Source organism: Typopeltis vanoorti, chromosome 26 (assembly GCF_054136105.1).
Source record: "Typopeltis vanoorti isolate ZY-2024b chromosome 26, IOZ_Tvanoo_1.0, whole genome shotgun sequence".
NCBI lineage: Eukaryota > Metazoa > Arthropoda > Arachnida > Uropygi > Thelyphonidae > Typopeltis > Typopeltis vanoorti.
Genome location: NC_143574.1, coordinates 25,299,676 through 25,322,282, shown reverse-complemented (window position 1 = coordinate 25,322,282; position 22,607 = coordinate 25,299,676). Strand labels below are relative to the sequence as shown.

Below are 22,607 nucleotides of genomic sequence, written 5' to 3'. Positions count from 1 at the left end.
ATTCAGTTTATTTTGGAACTAGATGCAAATGGAAAAATGAGGCCTTCAACACAATATGACACTCACACAGGAGATGTTCTGCAACCATTTACAAGCAGAAGTAATTACACAGAAACAATTCCCAAGAAGGAAGCTTGCTTGAAGTTTAGATCAGCTCCTTCATGACAGTCAAAAGATCACCTTTTCCATAAGGCTGCACCACGAAATGTGCTAAATATCCTCAAAGATTATTTCCATCCTTTAATCCAAACAAACAATATATATATATATATATATATTTAATCATCATCATCAAATTCCTGCCATGTACCCTCAAGGAGGTGTACAGGATATGAGAGTACTACATGAAAAAAATTACATAATTACTAACTTCCTATCTACAATTTTTCTCCAAATCAGTCTGTTACTTGTCAAGAGTCCAACATTATCAGATTTTATATTTCTATCGTCTAAGGCACTTTGTACCGTATCAATCCACCTATATCTTGGTCTTCCCCTTAGTCATTTTGCTGCAAACCTGGCCGAGAACACTTGTTTTGCTAATCTTTCCTCGCCCATTCTTTTTAAGTGACATTACTATCTGAGATGCTCTGCTAATGCATTCCTGGATAACGACAATGTCAAGTTCTTTCCTAATATCCTCGTTTTTAATATGATATTGCCATTGATGCTATCTGTTCACACCTCTAAGCTTTCTCAGGACTCTCATATATGCAGTCTCCAGTCTTTGGTCAAGTGTTTTACTTCTGACCCAGCTCTCAGATCCATAAGTTAAAACTGGTTTGAAAACTGTCTTGTATACAGCTAATTTAGTGTTCCAACTAATTTCTCTCTTATTCCATATGAATTTATTCAACTGACTTCCGAATATACCAGCTTTGTTGATTCTGTTGTCTATATCCATATTTAATTTATCATCTTCACTAAAAATCGCCTAAGTAGCTGAAACGTTTTACTTATTTCACAGGTTCCCAGTTCACAACACAGTTGACATTTTCAATGATTCTGCCTATTTTCATTGTCATTGTCTTTTTATTGCTGACCTTCATACCATATCTATTACAACAGTTATTCAATTTAGTCAGAGAATCTTGCAGACTTGTAGTGGATTTATTTAGAAGTATAACATCGTCCGCATAACGCAAAGAGCTGACATTAACATCTCCAATTTTGATATCATGTTTAATACCACTTTCCTTCATAATGTGATCCATATAGATAATGAATAACAGAGGGGATAATGTACATCCTTGTCTCACACCAGATTTAACATTAAACCATCTTCCTGTACTTCCTTCAATTCTAACTGCTGACTTACAACTCAAATAAAGACTAAGTATTGCTTGATATAATGCATTGACACCATATAAGCGTAGCGTATTTCAATAGCTTCTCTCTTGGCACCCTGTCATATGCCTTTTTCAAATCGACAAAACTTAAATACAGATCTTTGTTATATTCCCATGCTTTGTCGACTATTTGTCGTAAAGTGAAGATCTGATCCTGACAGCCTCTATTTGGCCTGAATCTAGCTTGTTCTTCACCAAGATATTCTTCCACAATTCTTCTCAACCGTTTCTCAAGAATACTTGCATAGATTTTGCCAGGAACACTCAGTGGGGAAATACCTCTGTAATTCTCACATTCAGTTTTATTTCACTTTTTATATATAGCTCCTTTTAGAGCTCTACTCCAATCATTGGGAATTTGTCCCTCTGTCCACGCTTTCTGAACTATGCAGTGCAGCCACTGTAAGACTCTTATACCACCATAGTTCAGCATTTCTGGTGGAATATCATCTACTCCTGCTACCTTTAAACATTTCAAGCTTTTGATGGCTTTTTCAACTGTAAGTATGGATATGTATTCCTGACCAGGCATGCCTGGTCAGTGTTTTTTACTGCCATGCTGTCATCACTGCTTGTTTCATTTAGCAATTTTTCAAAGTAATTACTCCATATTTCATGGATATCTTTTTCTCCCATTTTCATGTCGCCTTTATCATCCCTAACATGACATCCTTTTACCTTTTACAGCACTCTTTCCTCCATTTCTAAGTTTCTTCGGCAACCTCCAGAATATTTAGCCACCTTCTTGATATTTATTTTCTATGTTCTTATCAAAGCCTTCCCATGACTTTTGTTTAGCTAGTTTTACAGTGTTTAGCATTCTTGCATTTGTCTCTGTATCTCTAAGAGCACAAGCTGACTTATTTGACAGGAACTTTTGATATGCTTTCTTCTTTTCATTCACTGCCTCTTGTGTCCACCAGGGAGTTATGATTTTTTTATCCTTGCAGACAACCTCACCACATGTCTCTCTGGCAGAATCAATCAATGTTTTCTTCAGAGTTTGCCACTGAATCTCCAAGCTTTGATTCCTATTCTCAAACTCTTTCATTTTTTCTTCAATAATCTTTGTGTATTTTAGTCTACAGTTCGCATCTGAGAGCTGCTCAACTTTTATTCGCTTTAAAACTTTCTTACATGTTATTCTTTTCAATGTGAAATTCAATTTTATCCTGCTCAAGACTAAATAGTGATCACTTCCAATTTCAAATCCTCTGTACACTCTGGTGTCCTGCACCAGGGAGAAAACATCACTATCAACAATAACATAGTCAATGAGACTTTTCTTATTCCTTGCCTTTTCTCTCCATGTGAATTTGTTAGTGAACATGGTGTTAGTAATAACCAGTCCATGTTCTGAGCAGAAATCCAACAGATATTTGCCATTATTATTAGCTTTGCTCTTTTCTCCAAATTTTCCCAAAATATTTTTGTATGTCTGACAATCATTTCCTACTCTGCTATTTAGATCCCCAACAAGGACCAACTTTTCCTTTTTCATTGCGTCAGTTGCTTTTTCTAAAGCCTCAAAAAATTCCTCCACTTCTACCTTAGTAGAATCTTCTGTGGGACCATAGGCACAAATAAGTCTCATTGTCCAGTTCCCCATTCTCATATTTGCCCACATTACTCTACTTGAGACTGACTGCCATTCAAGAAGATTAGCCTCGTATTTTGTGTTGAATACTATGCCTACTCCTTCTTTTTCTTGATTGTCATTGCCTGAATATAACATTTTGTATTTATTGCTCAGAAAGATCTCATCAGTTTTTGTCTTTTTTGTTTCAGTCACCCCTATTATGTCGATCTGGTACTTACCTAATTCCTCAGCTAGCTCCATTTCTTTGCCATTCAGGCTTCTTATGTTGATAGTACCGATCTTTAGCTCTGGTGATGTTGAGTTGGGGTTTGTTTCAGATTTGTTCCAGTAGCTGACTTTTCGCTGTTTGCCCTGTTCCCTGGAGAAAATAACGGGGTCCTTGTTTAACCGGGCAATACCCCAGCCAGCATGAAATTTTGTCATGCCATACCATCATTTTTTATTTTGGTTTAACCAATAAGAATACAATTTGGTCGACTAAATCCCAAATTGCCAGCCTATCCTCGTTCATTCAGTATCCAAGTAGATACCCAACAGGGTGCACCACGAGAAGGTGAGGATTGGACATTGGGTCAGAAGCCCTGGTCGGTTCTCCCCATTCCTTTAAAGGCTATGTGGAGGTCTCCTCTCAGTTATACAGCTTTGACCCTTAAGCACCCCATATCTATTTATATATGGGGTGCTTAATGGTTCTCCGCATTCCTTTAAGGGCTATGTGGAGGTCTCCTCTCAGTTATACAGCTTTGACCCTTAAGCACCCCATATCTATTTATATATGGGGTGCTTAATGGTTCTCCGCATTCCTTTAAGGGCTATGTGGAGGTCTCCTCTCAGTTATACAGCTTTGACCCTTAAGCACCCCATATATATTTATATATACCCCATATATATATATATTTAATAAACATATCAATTATATATATATATAAGAAACCCATATGCTAAACATATCAGATAAACTATATCTGTTATCTGTCTTATCTATAATTAAAAAATGAGATACACACACAAATAAACAAATACACATAATATAATGAATTTAGAATATATGTTTTTTTTATATATTTATACCATCATGAGGGAGACAATCAATTACAGAACTCAACTTTCTACAAGAAAGAAGAAAATGTTGGTTCTTAACTATCAGAAAAAATCAAACACTCTGATGAACTATATTTGAATTTTCAATTACTACTTACATCCAGCAGTTCCATGGTGACAAATTACAGCTGCCAAATCATATGATGTAACACCTCGGGGGCAATCTAAAACCAATGATATTACAGTTAAAAAAATAAAAACAAGAGGGGAAGAAAATAAATTAACATCAATACATAAATAAAATGGACTTTTTTTTAATGTTAATTTTTATAACTAAACCCTTAATTGGTTGTAATGGTATAGTATAACTGCAAATACTGACATGGTTTAAATACACTAATACCTCCCTATACGCTTTAACAGCAGCGTATAGAGAGGTATTTTTCGCTATAACAGCCTTGTGTAATTATATGGCTAAGTTTCGATTTACAGCCTACAATTTTTCAATATACAGCCAAAAAGTAGGGAAATCCCCTGTGTACGTCTTTTGTCATGTGTTCTAGGCCGGCCGGGCTGCTCTGTGCAGGAACACTACTTGCGTCATCTTGTAGTTGCGCAATCTTCGCGTAGCACATAATTCATCCTCTCCTTCTGTAAACATGCTCATGAGTAGATGCATTTAGTCATTAGTTTAGTAAATTAGGTAAATCTCCAGTATCAAAAGTAAAAGTGTTTGTTTCTTGTTGCATTCTGTTTCAGCTATAAACATTGTTGATAAGTACATAATATGCATTTGTATGTAAATATATATTAAAGTGTTCAATAAATATGTATGTATTCATGTTGCTATAAAGTGTGTACATTATAACTGTTATTATTTTTTGTTTTTTAAATAAAATCCAATATGTATTTGGGGAAAACATGAGCCTGAAACATTCTTTAAATTTGGAGAGTGATGGAGTTAAAAAATGAAGCCGAAAATCTGTCTCACTAGAGACTAAACTAGATGTTTTGTGTCATATTGCTTCTGAAAAAATTGTTGATATATGTAAGGCATTAGAGCTTGCGAAATCTACTGTTCAAACAATTCGTGCTAACAAAGAAAAAAGTAACGCACATTCACAGTCAGCTGCACCTTTAAGTATTTCAAAATTAACATGCCAAAGAAGTAGCAATATGGAAAGAATGGAAAAATTATTAAACATATGGATTGAAGACAACAATCAACAGAGGATGATGCCAATGAGCCAAATGATTATCTAGGAAAAGGCAAAAAGTATTTTTGAAAATTTGAAGAGTGAAGATACTAGTGAAGGTCCAGCAGATGAAACTTTTCTAGCAAGCCGCGGTTGGTTTGAAAAATTTAAAAATCGCCATAATTTGCATAATATTAAAATGAAAGGTGAAGCAGCTAGTGCTGACGCCGATGAAGCGCTAGCCTATCCAAACATTTTGAAATCACTTATTGAAAGAGGTGGATACGTTCCTCAACAAGTTTTTAATATGGACGAAACAGCATTTTATTGGAAACGAATGCCTGAAAGAACTTACATTTCAAAGAACGAAAGGGCTGCATCTGGATATAAGGTGTCCAAAGAGTGATTAACTTTGCTCCTTGGTGTGAATGCGGCAAGGGATTTTAAGCTGAAACCGCTTTTGGTATATGCTTCTGAAAATCCAAGAGCTTTAAAAAGATTGAACAAGAAACACTTGCCCGTCATTTGGAGGTCCAACAAAAAAGCTTGGATGACCAAAATACTCTTCGAAGATTGGTTCAAAAATTATTTCTGTCCTGATTTCAAAAAAATACTTGCAGGAGAAAAATTTAAGTAACAAATTCTTGCTCCTATTGGATAATGCTCCAGGACATCCAGTTAACTTATCTGAAGATGTGGAGATTAAAATCTACCTAAAAAAAAAAACGGCCCTAATCCAGCCAATGGATCAGGGTGCAATAGCTACTTTTAAGGCATATTATTTACGAAGAACCTTTCGAAAACTTATAAATGAAACCGATGGTGAATCATCAATTAAAGAGTTCTGGAAAAAATTCAACATCAAAGATGCTGTGGACAACATTAGCGGATCATGGAATGAGTTGAAGTCAATTCAATTAAGGGGCATGTTGCAGCTAAAAATACAACTTTCAAAATTTCAGAAGTTGAAAGACTGGTTGTGGAAGGATTTTAAAAAATTACTGAGTACACATGGAAATGTTGCATAACCCATGTTATTGAAGAAGAAGAAAAATTATGGGCCCTTGATGGAATGATAGATGAGGTGGTAGAAACTGTGTTTCACAGATGACAGCTCTGAATCTTTATTTAGTGAAGATGCACAATCTGATGACACTACTACCCACAGCCGCCTGAGCAGCGTTGAGGAGCTTCCACAATAAATTAATGAAGGGAATACGAGTGTTTATGTATACATACATACATATATATATATATATTTTTTTTTTTTAATGTTGGGCCCATACACGAGAAGTTGGTAGATCAACCTATAGTACATTAATACTGTGTATGGGTTGGGAAAGAAGGTACTTGTTCACATTGGATTTGAATGAATGTATATTGCATTCCTTAGACAACACATCAAGGGGAAGACTGTTCCATAGTATAGCAATTGCAGGGATGAAGGAGGAGGAGAAGAAACTTGTTCTGTGGGTTTCGAGGTGCACTGTGTAGGGATGTTGAGCAGTAGCTGTATGTGTTCCAATGAGATTAATACTAAGTGGGGGAATTATTGATGTTTTTCGGATGGAAATATTTGTAGAAAACACAGTGCAGAGACAGGTCGTCTGTGCAAAAGTGTGGGAGTGAGTTGGTCATTAATAAGTCTGATTTCTTTACTATGTATTGAGTAGAGCATTTTAAGGGAGCTTTTGAGAGTCCCACCCCCATGTGTGGGAGCAGTATTCGATAATAGGGTGGATTAGTGATTTGTATAAGGTTAACAGCTTTTCAGGAGTGAAGTAACATCTTGAGCGAAAGAGAAATCCTAGTTTTTAAGAAGCTGAGGATGCAATGGTTGTTATGTGTTTATGTCAGGAGAGGCTTGATGTTAGGGTAATTCCAAGAAGAGAAATCTCAGATTGTGTGGAACTTTTGGTGTTGTCAAAAATAATACTGGGAGAATTTTTTTTTTTTTTTTTTTTTTTTTTTTTTTTTTTAAATGAGAAATGAGACAGTACTGGGTTTTATTTGCATTGAAACTGACTAGGTTATTGAACCCCATTGGAGGATGGCTTAGAGGTCTGAATTGAGAGCAGTGGTGGTTGCTGTTCTGTAGATTGAGGTTAGTTGTGTGGATCTCATGTTGAAGGCTTAATGGATTTTTGTGGGAAAGAATAGTTGTGTGGAGCAAGGCTTATCAAAAGAAAGGGAGGAGTGCAATGTGCTCTCATCTGCAAAACTGTGTATTGGGTTGGAGGTAAGCTGAAGTAGGTCATTGATATATAGAAGGAAGAGGGTTGGTGAGAGGACAGAACCTTGAGGAATCCCAGTATTAGTTGAATGGTGAGAAGATAAGGAGCCATCCACAACAACACATAGTGTGCGTCCAGACAGAAAGCTGGCAATCCCACTACAGAGGGACCAAATGATGGCAGCTTGCTTAGTAAGCCCTTGCACCAGGCTTGGTCAAATGCCTTGGAGATATCAACTCCAACTGCACGAGATTCGCCAGACTTCTCCATGTCATTTGTCCAGAGATGGGTGACATATGCGAACAGATCTCCTGTTGATCGCAGTGACGGAATCCATACATGGTTTATAAGACGGGTAGCTTCAAGATAGTGTAGGAATTGGGAATTGATGATTTTTTCCATTACTTTAGACAAGACTGAGGTGAGCGAGACAGGGCAGTAGCTGGATGGCAGTGACTTGTCGCCCTTCTTGGGAATTAGTTGAATATAGAGCCAATTTCCAGACTGTAGAATAGATACCAGTGGAGTAAGACAGTATATATAAGCTACATAGGAGACAGTTCTGGTGCACAAACCTTCAGGACAATTGGAGGAATGCCATCAGGGCCAGGAGACTTTTTTGCCTAATTTGGACAGTATTTTGCTGATCTCTTTCTGGCAAAAGGATATAGTGGGCATTATATGTTGGGCATCTGGAATGGTTGGAAGACATTTGCCATTGTCAATTATGCGTGCATTTGAAGCAAAGTGTGAGGCCAGGAGATTGGCCTTTTCTGTAGGTGATGATGATGCAATGGAGCCATCTGGGTATGATAGAGGTGAGAATAGTGTTGGGCAGAAGTTACAATCAATTGCTTTGGCGAGGGACCAAAAGGCTTGGCTACCATTTGGAAAGTCTGCTAATTTCCTGGTTTTTGCTCTTTTGAACTCTGTTTTGGAAGCACTGACTGTTTTTTTTTTTTTTTTTTTTTGCATTTATTTTCGGCTTAGGTATAAGTTCTAAAGGAAGATGGGGTCCTTGATTTGAGCCAGTAACGGCATGTTTGGTTTTTCATTTGTACAGCCTTGACACATCTTTTGGAGAACCAGGGTTTAGTTAGGGAACGGCAGGTCAGAGTGCTGTGGGGAATGTATGATTCCATGCCAGTGAGGATTACTTTGGTTATGAGTTCAGTGCATGTATTTGGGTTGGAAGTTCCGAAGCAATAGTCTAACCATAGGAATGAGGAATAGAAATTGCGGAGGCTGTCCCACTTGGCATGTTAGAATGCCAAACTACTCTTGTATGGAAGTGGCTGTGTAAGAGTTGTCGCATTGGGGAGGAGATGGGCACTAGGTTGTGGTCAGAATTGACTAGCAGCTCTCTACGTTCACTGTGTATTTGAAAGGGTTATTGGTCAGGAAGAGGTCTAGGGTATTTGGGAAGTGGTTTGGGTTATCGGGTATTCTGGTTGGCATCCGAACTAGTTGTGTAAGGTCATTAGTGATGGCGAATGTTTCAGCATCTCCGCTTGCAAGATTTGTACACTTGGAGGAGGAGCAAAGTCAGTTGGTGTTGTGAAAATTAAAATCTCCTAGGAGAATGATTTCGCTGTTGGGAAAGTGGGACTGGAGAAAGTCAATTTTTAAGGAGAGGAAATTGAAGAGCTCAGAGTGGTTGGTTGCATTAGGGGAGCGATAGAGACAGCATATGAATCTGACTGAGTTGGGCAGGGATATTTTCATCCAAAGAAGGTCAAAGTTGGGCGATTCTAGGTTGGGTGCTCTCTGGCAAGGTATGTCGGAGCGGATGTATGCACAGATGCTACTCTTGGGTCAAAAGAAGTTAAACAGTATGTAGTTTGGAAGGTTGAGGTGAATAGTGCTGGAGGGAGGTGAGATTTGAGTTTCTGCCAGAAAAAGTAGGTGGGGTTTGGTAGACTGCTGGTGGTAGAGGCAGGGCCGGTGCGAGAGTATCTGGTGCCCCTAGGCAAAGAAAATTTAGGTGCCCATATACATTGTCGCTAAGCAGTAAGTAGTGCGTCATTTTTTCGATACCCAAATTTGATTAGTGCGCCTATATACATCTTAAAAATAAATGTTACAGATTTTAAAAATTTTCTATCTATAGATTTTTATGGCTAACTATTTTAAAAAATCACTCACCAGAATGAAATAATTTAGTTACCGATTTAAAACATTTTACGAAGTTATTTTTAATGGCATACTACACCACTTCCATGTACACTATGTATATCAGGGTTTCTCAAACTGTGTTCCACGAGAAGTTCCTGGAATTTGTCATTTTAGTTTTCTAAGCATTTTTATGAATAAATATTTTATAGTGGAAATATTCTGGAGAATAACATTCGAGAATATGTCGAAAAGCTCAGACCCAGAACGCCTAATATTTGTGTATCGTTAATTTTTACATTTGAAACCTTTCAACATTTGGGAAAGGGAATACCGCTGTTTATGACTGGTCATAAAAATTGCCTGCAAGCGGATTATAACAATCGACGGCATCCTCTGTTCTCAAAACTGAAGGAAATGACATCTGTGTAGCAAATGTCAGTGACCAAGTGGCATATTTTTAAACATGGAAATGTACATGAATTATCGTTAATTTTCACACATCGAAATCTTTCAACAATCGGGAAAGAGAATACTGCTGTTTATGGCCGATCACAAAAATTGCATGCAAGCCGATTACAACAAATGGCGGCGTATAATATTTTTCGTACAAAATTTAGCTCAATTCTTTGTTAAGAAGTAGAATAATAAAATTTATATTCTGAATATGTTTTATTATCTTCCAGCTTCATGATTTTCCTTTAACTATGTCCTGAGACATACCTTCATTCTTTTATAAAAAAATATTATATTCGATTAGTGCGTTTTCAATTAATGCACCTGTTTTAAAGAATGCATCATTAGGCGCACTAATCGAGGGAGTGCTATATATATATAGCAGGCAATATTTATGTCTTTTGTCACTCACACAAGCACATGTACTCCTACACATGTGGATATTTATAAAAATAATATTAAGAACATTTATATAAAATTTATTAATCAAAACCAATACATTTGTATACATATATCATTACTTCTAATATCTGTATAGCAAGAACATTAATCTTGAATACAAAAATTATGAAAAATGAATCTTTCGGGCTTTTGTTTTGGAAAAGTTTTGAATTAATTCATCTATATTGATTGTAGATGCAATTTCATACTCTATAGATATTATTGCTAGACCAGCGAGTCTAAGTTTTTGTAAGTATTAATTTTGAGAACACCTTTCTGAACTTGCTACCAATACTGGCAATGTCTAAAAAATTCTCAGAGCAATAAACACATTTGGAACACTATTTTCTAAATTATTTTTGCATATGTATGAGAGGACAACTAATGAGGAAGTATTTTCTGGAATTCGCCTTGCTATCATTTGTAATTCACTACATAAATCTGTTTCGTCAATATCTCTAGAATTATCATGTGTTAAATAATTTTCCAATATGAAACATTTTTAAGCAGTTCTGCTGAAGTAATTTTTTGAAATTCATATTTATTTAAAAGAAAACCAAACTTTTCGTTAATTGTAGACATGTGCTTGAATTTTTCATCAAGAGATGCAATTGCGGTATCAATAATTGAAAAATAAAAATCTAACTTAAATTTTTGTTTAAAATCTATTATGAATTCATCCTCTGCTTCATACACAAATTGTTTCTTTTTTTTCTAAGACTAACTCTTTCTTGTTCAAAATTAGGCGTTACACCTAAGACCTCAGCGATTTTTTCCGGTCTGTTAACATCTTTTCAAATTCATCCTCATTTCGTATTTTCATTAAGAAATTCTTTGTATCATTAATACCATTTATGGCACCATTTATATCAAGGCTTCTGAAGTTGTTTACTTGTAAAGTTTATTTCAAAAAGTATATTATACCACATTACTAAGGATGCGATAAATTTGAACTTCCTTAAAGTTTTAAGAAGACTACTTGCATCTAATTTCATGGTATTTCCACTTAATCCACATAAACTATCATCTTGAGATATTTCTTGCAGTGCTTCGCAAACTTCGGACAAATTATATCTTAGGGGCTTTAATGAGTCAATTCAACTCTCCCATCATGTATCACAGACTGGTTTGAGTGTAAAATTACTTATGTGTCTTTTGAGGTATTCCCATTGACGAGTCGAACTGGAAAAAAATACATATAGACGATGTACCGCATCAAAAACTGATGTGGCATCTAAAGTATTAGCAGTGCAATTCACTACTAATTTTAATGAATGTGAACTACAGGGTACATACATTGCTTTTGGGTTAATATTTGAAATTCGTCACTGCATACCTTTTACATCACCTTTCATATTACTGGCGTTATCGTATCCTTGACCTCATAAATCTTGTATTGGTAATGAAAATTTGTCTAGAGTTCCTAGTATTTCATTTGATAAAAATTCTCCAGTGGTATTTTTTATTTCTATAGATCCCAAAAAGTGTTCTTTTATAGAAACCGTGCTGTTACTAGTGTCTACGAATCAAAGTACTATGCTCATTTGTTCCGTGTGACCAATGTCAGACGTACAGTCAATAATTATGGAATAATATTTTGCGGCAACAACAGATTCTAAAATTTTCTTTTTTATTGCATTGGCGAAGATGTTTATTATTTCATTTTGAATATCTTTTCCAAGATAATGCACATATGTATCTTTATCTTTTATTCTTCGAAGATGTTCATTCATTATTGGATCAAACTTGGCTAGAAATTCGACAAATTTAAAAAAATTTCCGTTTCCATGCGAAAACAATGTCTCATTTGTTCTCGAAATGATAAATTTTGAATAGCTAACGTCTGAACTAAAGCAAAGAGTCGTTGTAATACTTGCACCCAATGTTTCTCCTCATTTCTAATAAGTAGCAAGTTCTCTTCAATGGTTTTCTTTTCTTTTATTTGAATTTCTAATTCTTTCCACTTATGGTAATTTTCAACAAGTCTTTGACTTTTTTCATGCACAGCTAAAATAGCATTTTTCCAGTCCCTCAATCCAGAATCAGCAAGGTTAATCTGCCATTGATCAAATAATAAACAGCAGAAGCAAAATACAGAATCCGTGGATTTTGAGTACAATAACTACAGACGCTGCATTGTTTCGCCATTAAATAGTCTTTGAGTATAATGAGTCTTTGAAAATCTTCTATTATTGTTATCTTTTGGAAAATCAAAATTATGAATCTGTTCAGGTCCATGTTCAACTAATAGTTGACGTAATTGATTGATATTGGAAAATTTTACAGGATACCAAGTTGCTGGATCATTATAATTTAAATTTGTAAAATCAAATCCTTTTATGATTGGATCTGTAGAACAACCAGCTTCAGAATCAACAATACTCATATGATCTGTAGATTTCTCCTTCGATGTTTCAATCCAATTTTTGGTATCTGCAGAATTCTCCAATTCGTTAATCGAAACTATAGACGAATTATCCAACGAATAATCTTGAAGATTTTCTTCTTGTATGTGATTACGATCTTCTCGGCAAAGATATTTTAAAAATGCACCTTCTTGTTTTTTCAATCTTTGTTCCTTTTCTGCTTTACGATTGCGATATTGAAAACCCGATTTCTTTTTATTGATTTTCAAAATGCAGTAATTGAAATATTTATAAATAAAAATAAACTTAATTATAAAAAACATGGACTTTAAACTATTCAGTAATTCACAAATAAATTTTTCTACATTTACTTAATGAAGTATTTATCAATTATATATAACTCATAACTATATAACTTATCTATCGTACATTTATAATCTAATAATTCAACAATATCGTTTTCTATGAACATAATTGACAAATTTCTCAAATGCATCTGACTTAATGAATTGTGTAAATATTTTTAACGCTTTAAGTACAGAAAATGGGTGTTCACCGCTAGCATTACAAACAGGCAGTGTCCAGGGCCGCATTTATACTTTTGGAGGCCCAAAGCACAACATCATTATGAGGCCTCAAAAATAAGCACTTTTTTTCAGTTTATTGAAAATAAAAGTCAACATTTCCATAATAACTAATTTTAATAATACAATATAACATTGGTATACATATATTTGCATTTTAAAAAATGTATAAAAATAAATCAGTTCAAATTTAAATTTAAAAAAAATCAATAACTAAAAGTTTTTTTTTTTCTGGCTTTGGGGTTTTAGCAAATATATCTAAAATGATATCTAATTAATCGAGTCTATTACATCTGAATCAATGCATAATAATGACAGGTCACTTGTTTTGTTTTGGTGCAAGTTGCTTCTTAAATAATTTTTTTATTCGTTTCAACGCTGAAAATGAGCGTTCAGCACTTGCATTTGAAATAGGCATCGTCAAAAATATTTTTAAAATTGTTTCTACATTTGGAAAAGTAGACCTCAACCAATCGTTTATAAATTTGAACATGTTTTTAATTGAAGAATTTTCTTCCTTCATCATTATTAAAAATTGCTTAATTTCATCAGTCCCATAAGTTTTGTAAAATTTTATTAATAGTAGTCTTGTACTTGTCTTGATCTATATCTTTCTTCAAAAAAAAAAAAAAAAAAAAAAAGCCAAACATATCTAATCTGCCTAAATAGCTTTTTGTTCTTTCATTAATTTCCAAAATTAGCTTATCGCAAATGACATTAAAAGGGTTCACAGTGAAATTTTCTTTCCCATGTAACATAATCTCATTGTTAGATTCTGAAACTTCGTCACTCATTTTTTTTTCATTTTCTAACTCTTTCCCCATTTCATCTTTAAATTTTGTCTCATCTGATAATAAATTCGCTTCTTTATTTACAGGAGCAAAACTATTTCTTATATCTAAAATAAAACCAACTAAAGACTGTAACAAATTATTAGCTAAAAACAAATCCATATCGGGATCTTGTAGAGATTTACTTGTAGCATCTATTTGTTGAAAACTTTTGTTCCACATAACTGTTAAAATTGCTGTTTCTGGTTTCTCAAAATGTTCAGCCAATGATGAGCTCTCTAATTTAGAAATAGGTTTTTCATGAGGAGAAATGGATAGTACAAATAATGCGCCTTTAATTTCTTTATATCTATGTTTATATCCAAAATCTTTCTGCAAAAGATTTCAATTGCAGTGTTGATTGTTGATTTTGAGAACGTTGATTTTGTTTGACAAGTTTCGTTGACAAGCATCATAGTTGTAACAAAAATTCTGAATACCAAAAAAATATTAAAAGGTATGGTAATAATTTAGTACAAGGATAAAAGTTTTTTTTTTAAAAAAAGAAAAGAATTTAAATGCAATCCAATTAAGCTTGCTAATCAAGGTAAAATAGGAACTTCATCAACTCAAGTTCAGATATTCTCACTAAAAATAAAAATTTTGAATTTGAGGTAATAAAAATTGTAGCAAAAATCATTATATTTATGGAATTACAACATAGATCTAAATATAAATATAAAACATTTCAGTTTACAGTAACACACCTCTCTGGTTGACAGAATGGTTAATGTATCTGCTTTCCGACCACACAACTTTAGGTGAAAGGTATACTTTAGGTGTACCTGCTCAAGAAGTCCTTGATCTTCTCAAGAACAAATTATCAAAAAAACTCTTTGCTCTACTCTCCCATTGCATAAAGTCTGGATACTTCAAATATGACAATAAGATCTACTTACAAAAATCAGGTCTGGCCATGGGCGGCCCGCTTTCTCCGATTCTCGCAGATATATTTCTCAATGATTTTGAAGAAAAAGCTATTAACTCCTTCCACCTTAAACCAAAATTCTGGTATTGCTATATTGATGATATTTTCCTCATCTGGGAAGATGGTGTCAACAACCTCAAGTTATTTTTAGACCACCTAAACAAGTGTCATGAAAAAATCTCTTTTACCTTCGAACTGGAATCCGATGACTGCCTCCCCTTTCTAGACCTGAAACTTACCAGATGTGCTGAGAGTATTAAAATTTCAATTTTTAGAAAGCCTACTCATACTGATAGATACCTTCATGCTTCATCCCATCACTATCCCCCACAAAAATTTGGCATTATTTCCACCTTAGTTCACCAAGCCCAATCTTTACTCACAGCAGAAACAGAAATTGGAAATGAACTCCTTTATCTTAAAAAAACTTTTATTAATAATGGTTTCTCTTCTAAGAAAATTGACAAATTTCTTTCCTCCAGTCACTCAACTACTTCTGAGGATCCCTCTTCCCCCCCAGAGCCTTCATCTCTTTGCCTTACATCAGCTCTTTCACCAAAACTGGCAAAAATTCTCAAGTTTAACTTCAGAAATTACTTCATTACGCTCCCAAAACTTCGTTCAATACTTAGTAAACCTAAAGAGAAACATCTTCCAGCCCAGTTTCCTGGAGTGTACAAGATTTCATGTGATTGTGGAAAAGCCATACTATGGCCAGACTGCTAAATCCATCCTTCTATGTTTGGAAGAACACCGTAGAGATATCTCCTATAACAGGACTAGAGCCAGCGCTCTCTCTCTAGCCACGTTCTCTTTTCAGTTAACTCAGACGAAGGCTGCCAACACATTGTGAACTGAATTCAAACTTCTAACATCCATGTGTGCTATGATTAGCTCGAAAGAAAGATGGTTGAATCTAGAGAAATTTCTCTAGATTCTTCTCATATCAACAACAGCTAAGTTTCAATCTCTCTGATGCACATGTTGCCTCTGTTCAGTATTGGTGCACTAGCGACAGTGCATAGTATACGTTTGTTTGGAACTCAAGCTCGCATTTTGTTTTCAAACACGATACAGCCTTTTTGTACTTGTTCTGTTATTACAATTTTAAGTCTCTGTAATTCTTTATATATTTCTTTGATTGTGATACCTGAAGATGTTGATCTATTCAACAAAACTTGTTAACTAGTAGTATCTTTTTAAATATACCATGTCATCTTTTTATCTCTCAGTAACAGTCAATAAAGTTTTTTGAATAATATTCCAACTGAGTAAAAATGAATTCTCAAAAAAAAAATATATATATATATATAAATATATATATAACTTCAGATTTGATTCTTTTAAGTTGCAGTAATAAGCATAATAATTCCAGCTTTAGTTAAAACATAGAGAGAATGAATAGTAACGATAACTTGCTATGCTCGCTGACATCCACTTTTTACTCGACATTTTATCCTAAAATAACTAGAATCTTGATGCACAAAAAAATGAACTGAAAAATCATTTAATTTATAAATAATAATAAACTTGAAAATCGAATGCTCTGTTTATGTGATATAGAAACTGCTCTTACCTAACTAATTAATACAAATAGCAGCAGCACACAAAAAATCCTCTATTGTCTCTGGAACGTGTTTCAAAATGATCGCAAGTTCAATACTCAGCTATCAGTTCTTTCTCAATCACAGGGTGAAATATTCTTAAGAATGTTTATGGATTAAACCGACCATATATTTAATCTCTGGATTAAACTGCTGAGTCACTCAATGGTTAGTCAATACAGGTCAAACATTTACTAAGAGCAAATTTCCAGAGAAGGAGATTGGAATTTAGTAATATTGATAAGAACAATAGACCAGGTAGTTCAGAAGTGAAAACCATCTGTGACAAAATGAAACTAGTTTATTTAATTAAAAACACAAAAATACAACCAATTTATTAAATATATATTTATAGAGTTCATAATTAAAAGGACTCTAATAATAATAATAATAATAGATTTCTACAGATGTGTCTCATCTTGTTTTAGTATTATCAAAATTATCAAATTATTCTGAAGCATTTATGAATTTTGCTATTTTATTATTATGCCGCTAATATTTCTGCAAATGCGGCACTTTTTACAACAAAACTGGCTAAGTTATGTTGAATATATCTGTTCGCAAATATACTCAAAATCCCTTTGACCTAATAAAAATGTAGAATGCTGATGAAGTTTCATCAGCATTCTATCTGTTAAAATGCAAATTACCCCCTTCATCTCCGTTAACGGATAATTATCTTTATGTGCACTGTATTACTTTGAATTTCTTTACTATCTTACGATATTTGATGCTTTTTTTGCTGCACAATTTATTTATTGTGTCTCTTCCCAAATAAAAACGAATTTCACATGTGCGCAAATAAATAATCAAAACGTTTGTTTGCAATGGAAATATTATGTCAAATATTTATATTTTTTAAATAACATTTATTGAAATAAATATGACATTTTGCTTTCTTTCCTTGAAAATAAAATTATATGGGTTGCACATTTCAATTTTAGGAACGTTTTGTTTAATGAACAACAAATGATGTTAAACATTACTCGGGGTTTCCGATTGTGTCTTTTTAATATCAAAAATTTATATCCAATGGTATTTTATCAGTCACCTTTGTCTTTTGCTTAAAACTGCAACAGTACAATTACTTTGGAAAAATAACGAATTCAAACAAAAAGACAGTGCACATGTTATCTAGCAGTAGTTTTTTGTGTGTGTGTGTGTGGAGGGGCTGATGATTTTGGGAGGGGGTTAGCCATTAAAGGCGAATTAATTCTGTTATGAAAATTTTGGAAATAAAATTTCATTTTGATGCATGCACCTACACGTTTTGAAGGATAAAGTGTAGGGAAAATATCGCTACTTTAAAACTGCCGCATAATACTGAAAATATGTACATAACAGTTGACTTCATAACTGTCGTTAATTTCGATTTGTAGAGAGTGATTGGGGGAAACCAAGGAAGTTGAAATGCAAAAACCTACAGATTACGTTTATAAAAATTATGCGTTACATGATATGATTCAAGATTTACACGATTCTCTATAAAGCAAAATTTAAAAGTGTGAACCTTTGCGCAATCTGTGAACTAACCTTCGAACTAAGATTATGAATAAAAAAGAAAACTTAATTAGGAACAGATGGAAGCTGTATTCATTTTTAGATTCGGATTTTCACGAATTTATAAAATAATTGTTTGGCAAAAATAATTATCTTCAATCAAGTTCTGGGAGAATTTTAAAATGTATTGTTGATTAAAATAATTACCCAAAAAATTGATAGCGACATTGATCTTCCAAAGTAATACAATATGAAGTGAAGAAAGTATGAGAGGATTTATTTTGCGCTGGCATTGAAAACTATAATTATATGATAAAAACCAGCAGCAAAATGAATATAACTCATAGGTATTTAGTCTGATATAACTTAGATTCCGGTTACCGAGCAAACGGCAAGCAACTGCATTTCTTGCTGTAGGCAACTGAACATAGCTACTACATACGCCAAGTAATCTAGTTAAGTGTTCTTTTCAGCGTGAAGGATTATCGCACCTTCTAATGGACATGATTGTCAAATTACACTTCTTATCCATGTTCTTTCAGCAGGTGGACAGAATATTATCCAGGTTTGCTGGACGTGTATATAAGTCCAGTAAAGAAATGGTACACTTACATATATGAATTTTATGGAATACAGGAATTCCTGTTAGTTTTATATAGTTTTATATGTAGCAAAATCTGGTGCCCTGAAGTCTTGGTGCCCATAGGCAATTGCCTAGGTTCGCATAATGATAAAACCGCCCTGGGTAGAAGACACTATTAAGGTTGGAGTTTAGGCCACAGATGTTGGTGAAGTGGATTTGTAGGGTTTTGTGAGTCATATGTTTGACAGCAAGGGTCATGCACATTTCCTAAGCAATGCCTGCATACTGGTCTCCATGGTGGCTGCTAGTGGCATTGCTTGATTTTTGCACAGTAGCATATTTCTTTACTTCCAAGATAACCTGAAAAAGAGTATAGGTAGGATTTGTTTTGTTTTGAAGTATAACAAATCATCAGTGCATAAACCTAAAAGCAATGGGGAAATTCAAGTGTAATTGACTATAACAGCATGCAAATAATGGTTATCAGTCTAAATGCAATTGAGTGTTACCAGATTGAGACTAATACTATTAAAACCTTAAGGAAGAAAAGATATAAAAAATGATCAAAGATCAAAGACTAGCTTTCAGAGGGGAAATGTCAACTTAAGTATACAAATATTATTCAAAGAAAAATGTAGTTTGAAAACAACAATCAAACCTTGGAGATTCAGGGAGACTTTAAACAAAGAGAGTGAGATATGTGGTCTGTATGCTTGTCTACAAGGATAAAAAATCAGAATTCCATAGTTGACACAAGAAGTGGAAGAGGCAATTATGGAAAAAGAAGAAAGCATATAGAAAATTCCTAGAAAATAAGTCAGCAAATTATCTACGAGAAAACGGAGAAACTTGTAAGAAAGAAAAGGAAAACAGTATCTAAATATAACTAAATGAAAATTTTGAGAAGAGTAAGAATAGAGAAGATAAATATCAGGTAAGTTATTAAATATTCTGGATGATATTGAAAAGATGATATTCAGGAATCAGAGATAACAAAGGTGACATGAAATTTGAAGATGGACAGCTATGTCTCTATATCTTCTATGTCTCGTAATTACTTTAAAAAAGTAATTACGAGACATAAATACTTTAAAAAAGGCTACTACTAAATGAAACATAGAGTGACAGCACTATGGTAACAAGTAGAATGTAACTAGAGTTGATGTTATCTGACTAGAAAAATGTGGAAGTTTGTTAATTGATTGCAGCAATTGCAAAACTTCCACAAGCATGGAAGTTTTGCAATTGCTGCATTGTATAATTCAGAAATGAATTATACATGGTCAGAAGGTCAAATTCCATAAGATTGGATTAGAGCTCTCACAGCTGTTCAATTTAATTCAATTGTAAGTTCTTTTATTTTGTCCATCGAACTATTTTGCAGTCTTCCTATTCTTATTCCCTCAATCTTCCCCAACATAACTGACTTTTCCAATGATTCATCTGCTTGCATAAAATGTCCAAAGTATATCAACTTCCGTAGGTAACTTTTGGTACTAAGACCACATTGTAACATAAAGAGTTTCTTAAAAATAAACAAATTAAAACTCGACAAGTTTCATGTGTCGTAAGACTTACATCATCAGGGATAATGGTACATAAATGTTTTACACAACAAAAATCAATTAACAATTAATTACACATTAGATGTTTTTTATAACTTCACAACTGTTAAACAATTGATAAACCAGAATGCAAATGATACATTCGTTACTAAATGTGTGTTGGAACATTACTAGTTGTTGCTATCACGTTTTGTAGTTTCACGTATGCTATACCTTAGGTTCATGCAGTTCAATTTTTGATGAAAGCAGACCAAACTTGATGTACAATTAAGCCATGATTTTTATTGCATTGTTTAGTGATCCTAAGCATTTGTGAGGCTTCTTTAAATTTTCTTGTGAAACAGTTATTATCGACATGATGACATTTTTGTCTGTTGCCAGAGTAGTTGAGTGGAATGCCAGTCCTGATTTATGCTCTTCTTTTTTCAACGTTTTTTATGTGTTCAGACATGTGGATCTCTCCCGACCTTCCTGTCAGGCCTACATAACAAATGCCACAAGAGCAATTAATCTCATAGATGCCTGGTTTTTTCAAGGGGGTGATGTGGAGCTTTTGGTGGATGTATGAATCTAGATATGTTTTGTAAAGGTAAAAAAGCCACTTATGTTGTAAAAAAGTGGCTTTTTTTAACCGTTAATTCCAAATGATTGGAGTAGTGTTCACAGTACCAATCTGTAAAAAAGGGAATAAAGCTGAATGTGAGAATTACACAGGAATTTTTCTATGTGTTCCTCATAAAATTTATGTAAGTATTCTTGAGAAACAGTAAAGGAAAATGTGAAGAAGCTTGGAGAAGAACAAACTGGGTTCAGGCCAAACAGAGGCTGTAAAGATCAGATTTTCACTTTAACCCTTTGTTTGGCAAATGGGGAGATCCCAACAGGAAAAAAAAAAAATTCTGTTGCAATTCAAAAAAATTGTTTCACTGTGCATCTATATGAAGACAAATGTTGCCTGAGAGTAATACTTTCCAATAAAGTGTTAAGACAAACAGTTGAGAAATCATGGGAATATAACTAGGATCTATATTTAATCCTTTCTTTTAACCTTACGCGGTGATCCGAATACATTTTTGAAAATTATGGAGACAACTAACATGTTTGAATAAAAACTTTAGTTTAATATAACTAAAATCTACATTCGACGTTTCCACCTTTATGTCAAGGTCGCCTTCTGGAGCATACACAGAAAACAAGCTGCACTACAATCAAACTGGTTTGTTAAAGTTACTGACCAACTGCTACAACAATTGTTGGCCTGACCTCTGGTGGAAAAAATTTTTTTTTAAATTATACATCAATGCTAGAGTCCTATTATTACTGTGATCTGTTGGTTGTAGAAATACACTGGGCACAACAAGACTATGTATCTATCTATATACATATATTAACATAATGATTATACATGTACGTTCCAGCCAGTTGGTATGGAATGGTTTCTAATACAAGCTGAAGATTGGTTCGAGTCCAGACTTATGATGGATCTTATATATTGGGTAGGCTGAATGTGTGCCATCCAGATCCTTGCAATTTTCATGCCATCTTTGTTGTTGATATTTGGGTGGTTTATCAGGATTTCACAGGCTTCCTTAAATTTCCTTTCACACCAGGTTTTTGGTGTGGTGGAAAGAGCAGATGCTTTTCCAGTTGATTTGATGTAAAGTGTTGAGCACGTGGTCTGAGAGGCCTGCTTCACCATAATGGTTATATTTAATGTGTTCTTTCTTGCATACAGGGATTGTCCGTCCTGTTTCACCAATGTACAGTAAGTTACAGGTGCATAGACTCCAGGATGTGCTAATGGGAGGAGAGGATCCTTAGAGGAGTTGAATATGGTTTTAAGTTTAGTGGGTGGCTTAAAGGTGGCATTGAGGTTATAATGTTGTAGGATTTGGTTGACTGTTTCTGATAACCCTTTAATGTATGGGATGGCTATAGTTTTACTGTAATCTAGATTCGTTTTTGTTGTTGTTTTATGGAGTATTTTATTAATAGTATTTTTGTTATAGCCATTATTTATGAATGTGTCGCTGATGATATTTAGTTCTTGTTTCAGGGCTTGCTGGTTAGAGCAAATTGTTGTAGCTCTGTTTTTAAGGGCGATAATGACTTCATATTGATCTTATATATTAGGTAGGCTGAAACAAGAACTAAAAATCATCAGCGACACATTCATAAATAATGGCTATAACAAAAATACTATTAATAAAATACTCCA

At 34.1% G+C, this 22,607-nt stretch overlaps 1 protein-coding gene across 2 annotated transcripts in view; it reads right to left on the bottom strand.

The window, feature by feature from the left end:
• The window catches only part of LOC150092420 (ubiquitin carboxyl-terminal hydrolase 20-like), a 416,458-nt gene that overhangs the window by 164,658 nt on the left and 229,193 nt on the right, over positions 1-22,607 (bottom strand). For both annotated transcript variants that reach the window (XM_090415144.1, XM_090415145.1), the window contains exon 12: positions 4,149-4,214. In XM_090415144.1, the coding sequence (XP_090271270.1) occupies positions 4,149-4,214 (66 nt within the window). The remainder of the gene's footprint in view (positions 1-4,148; positions 4,215-22,607) is intronic.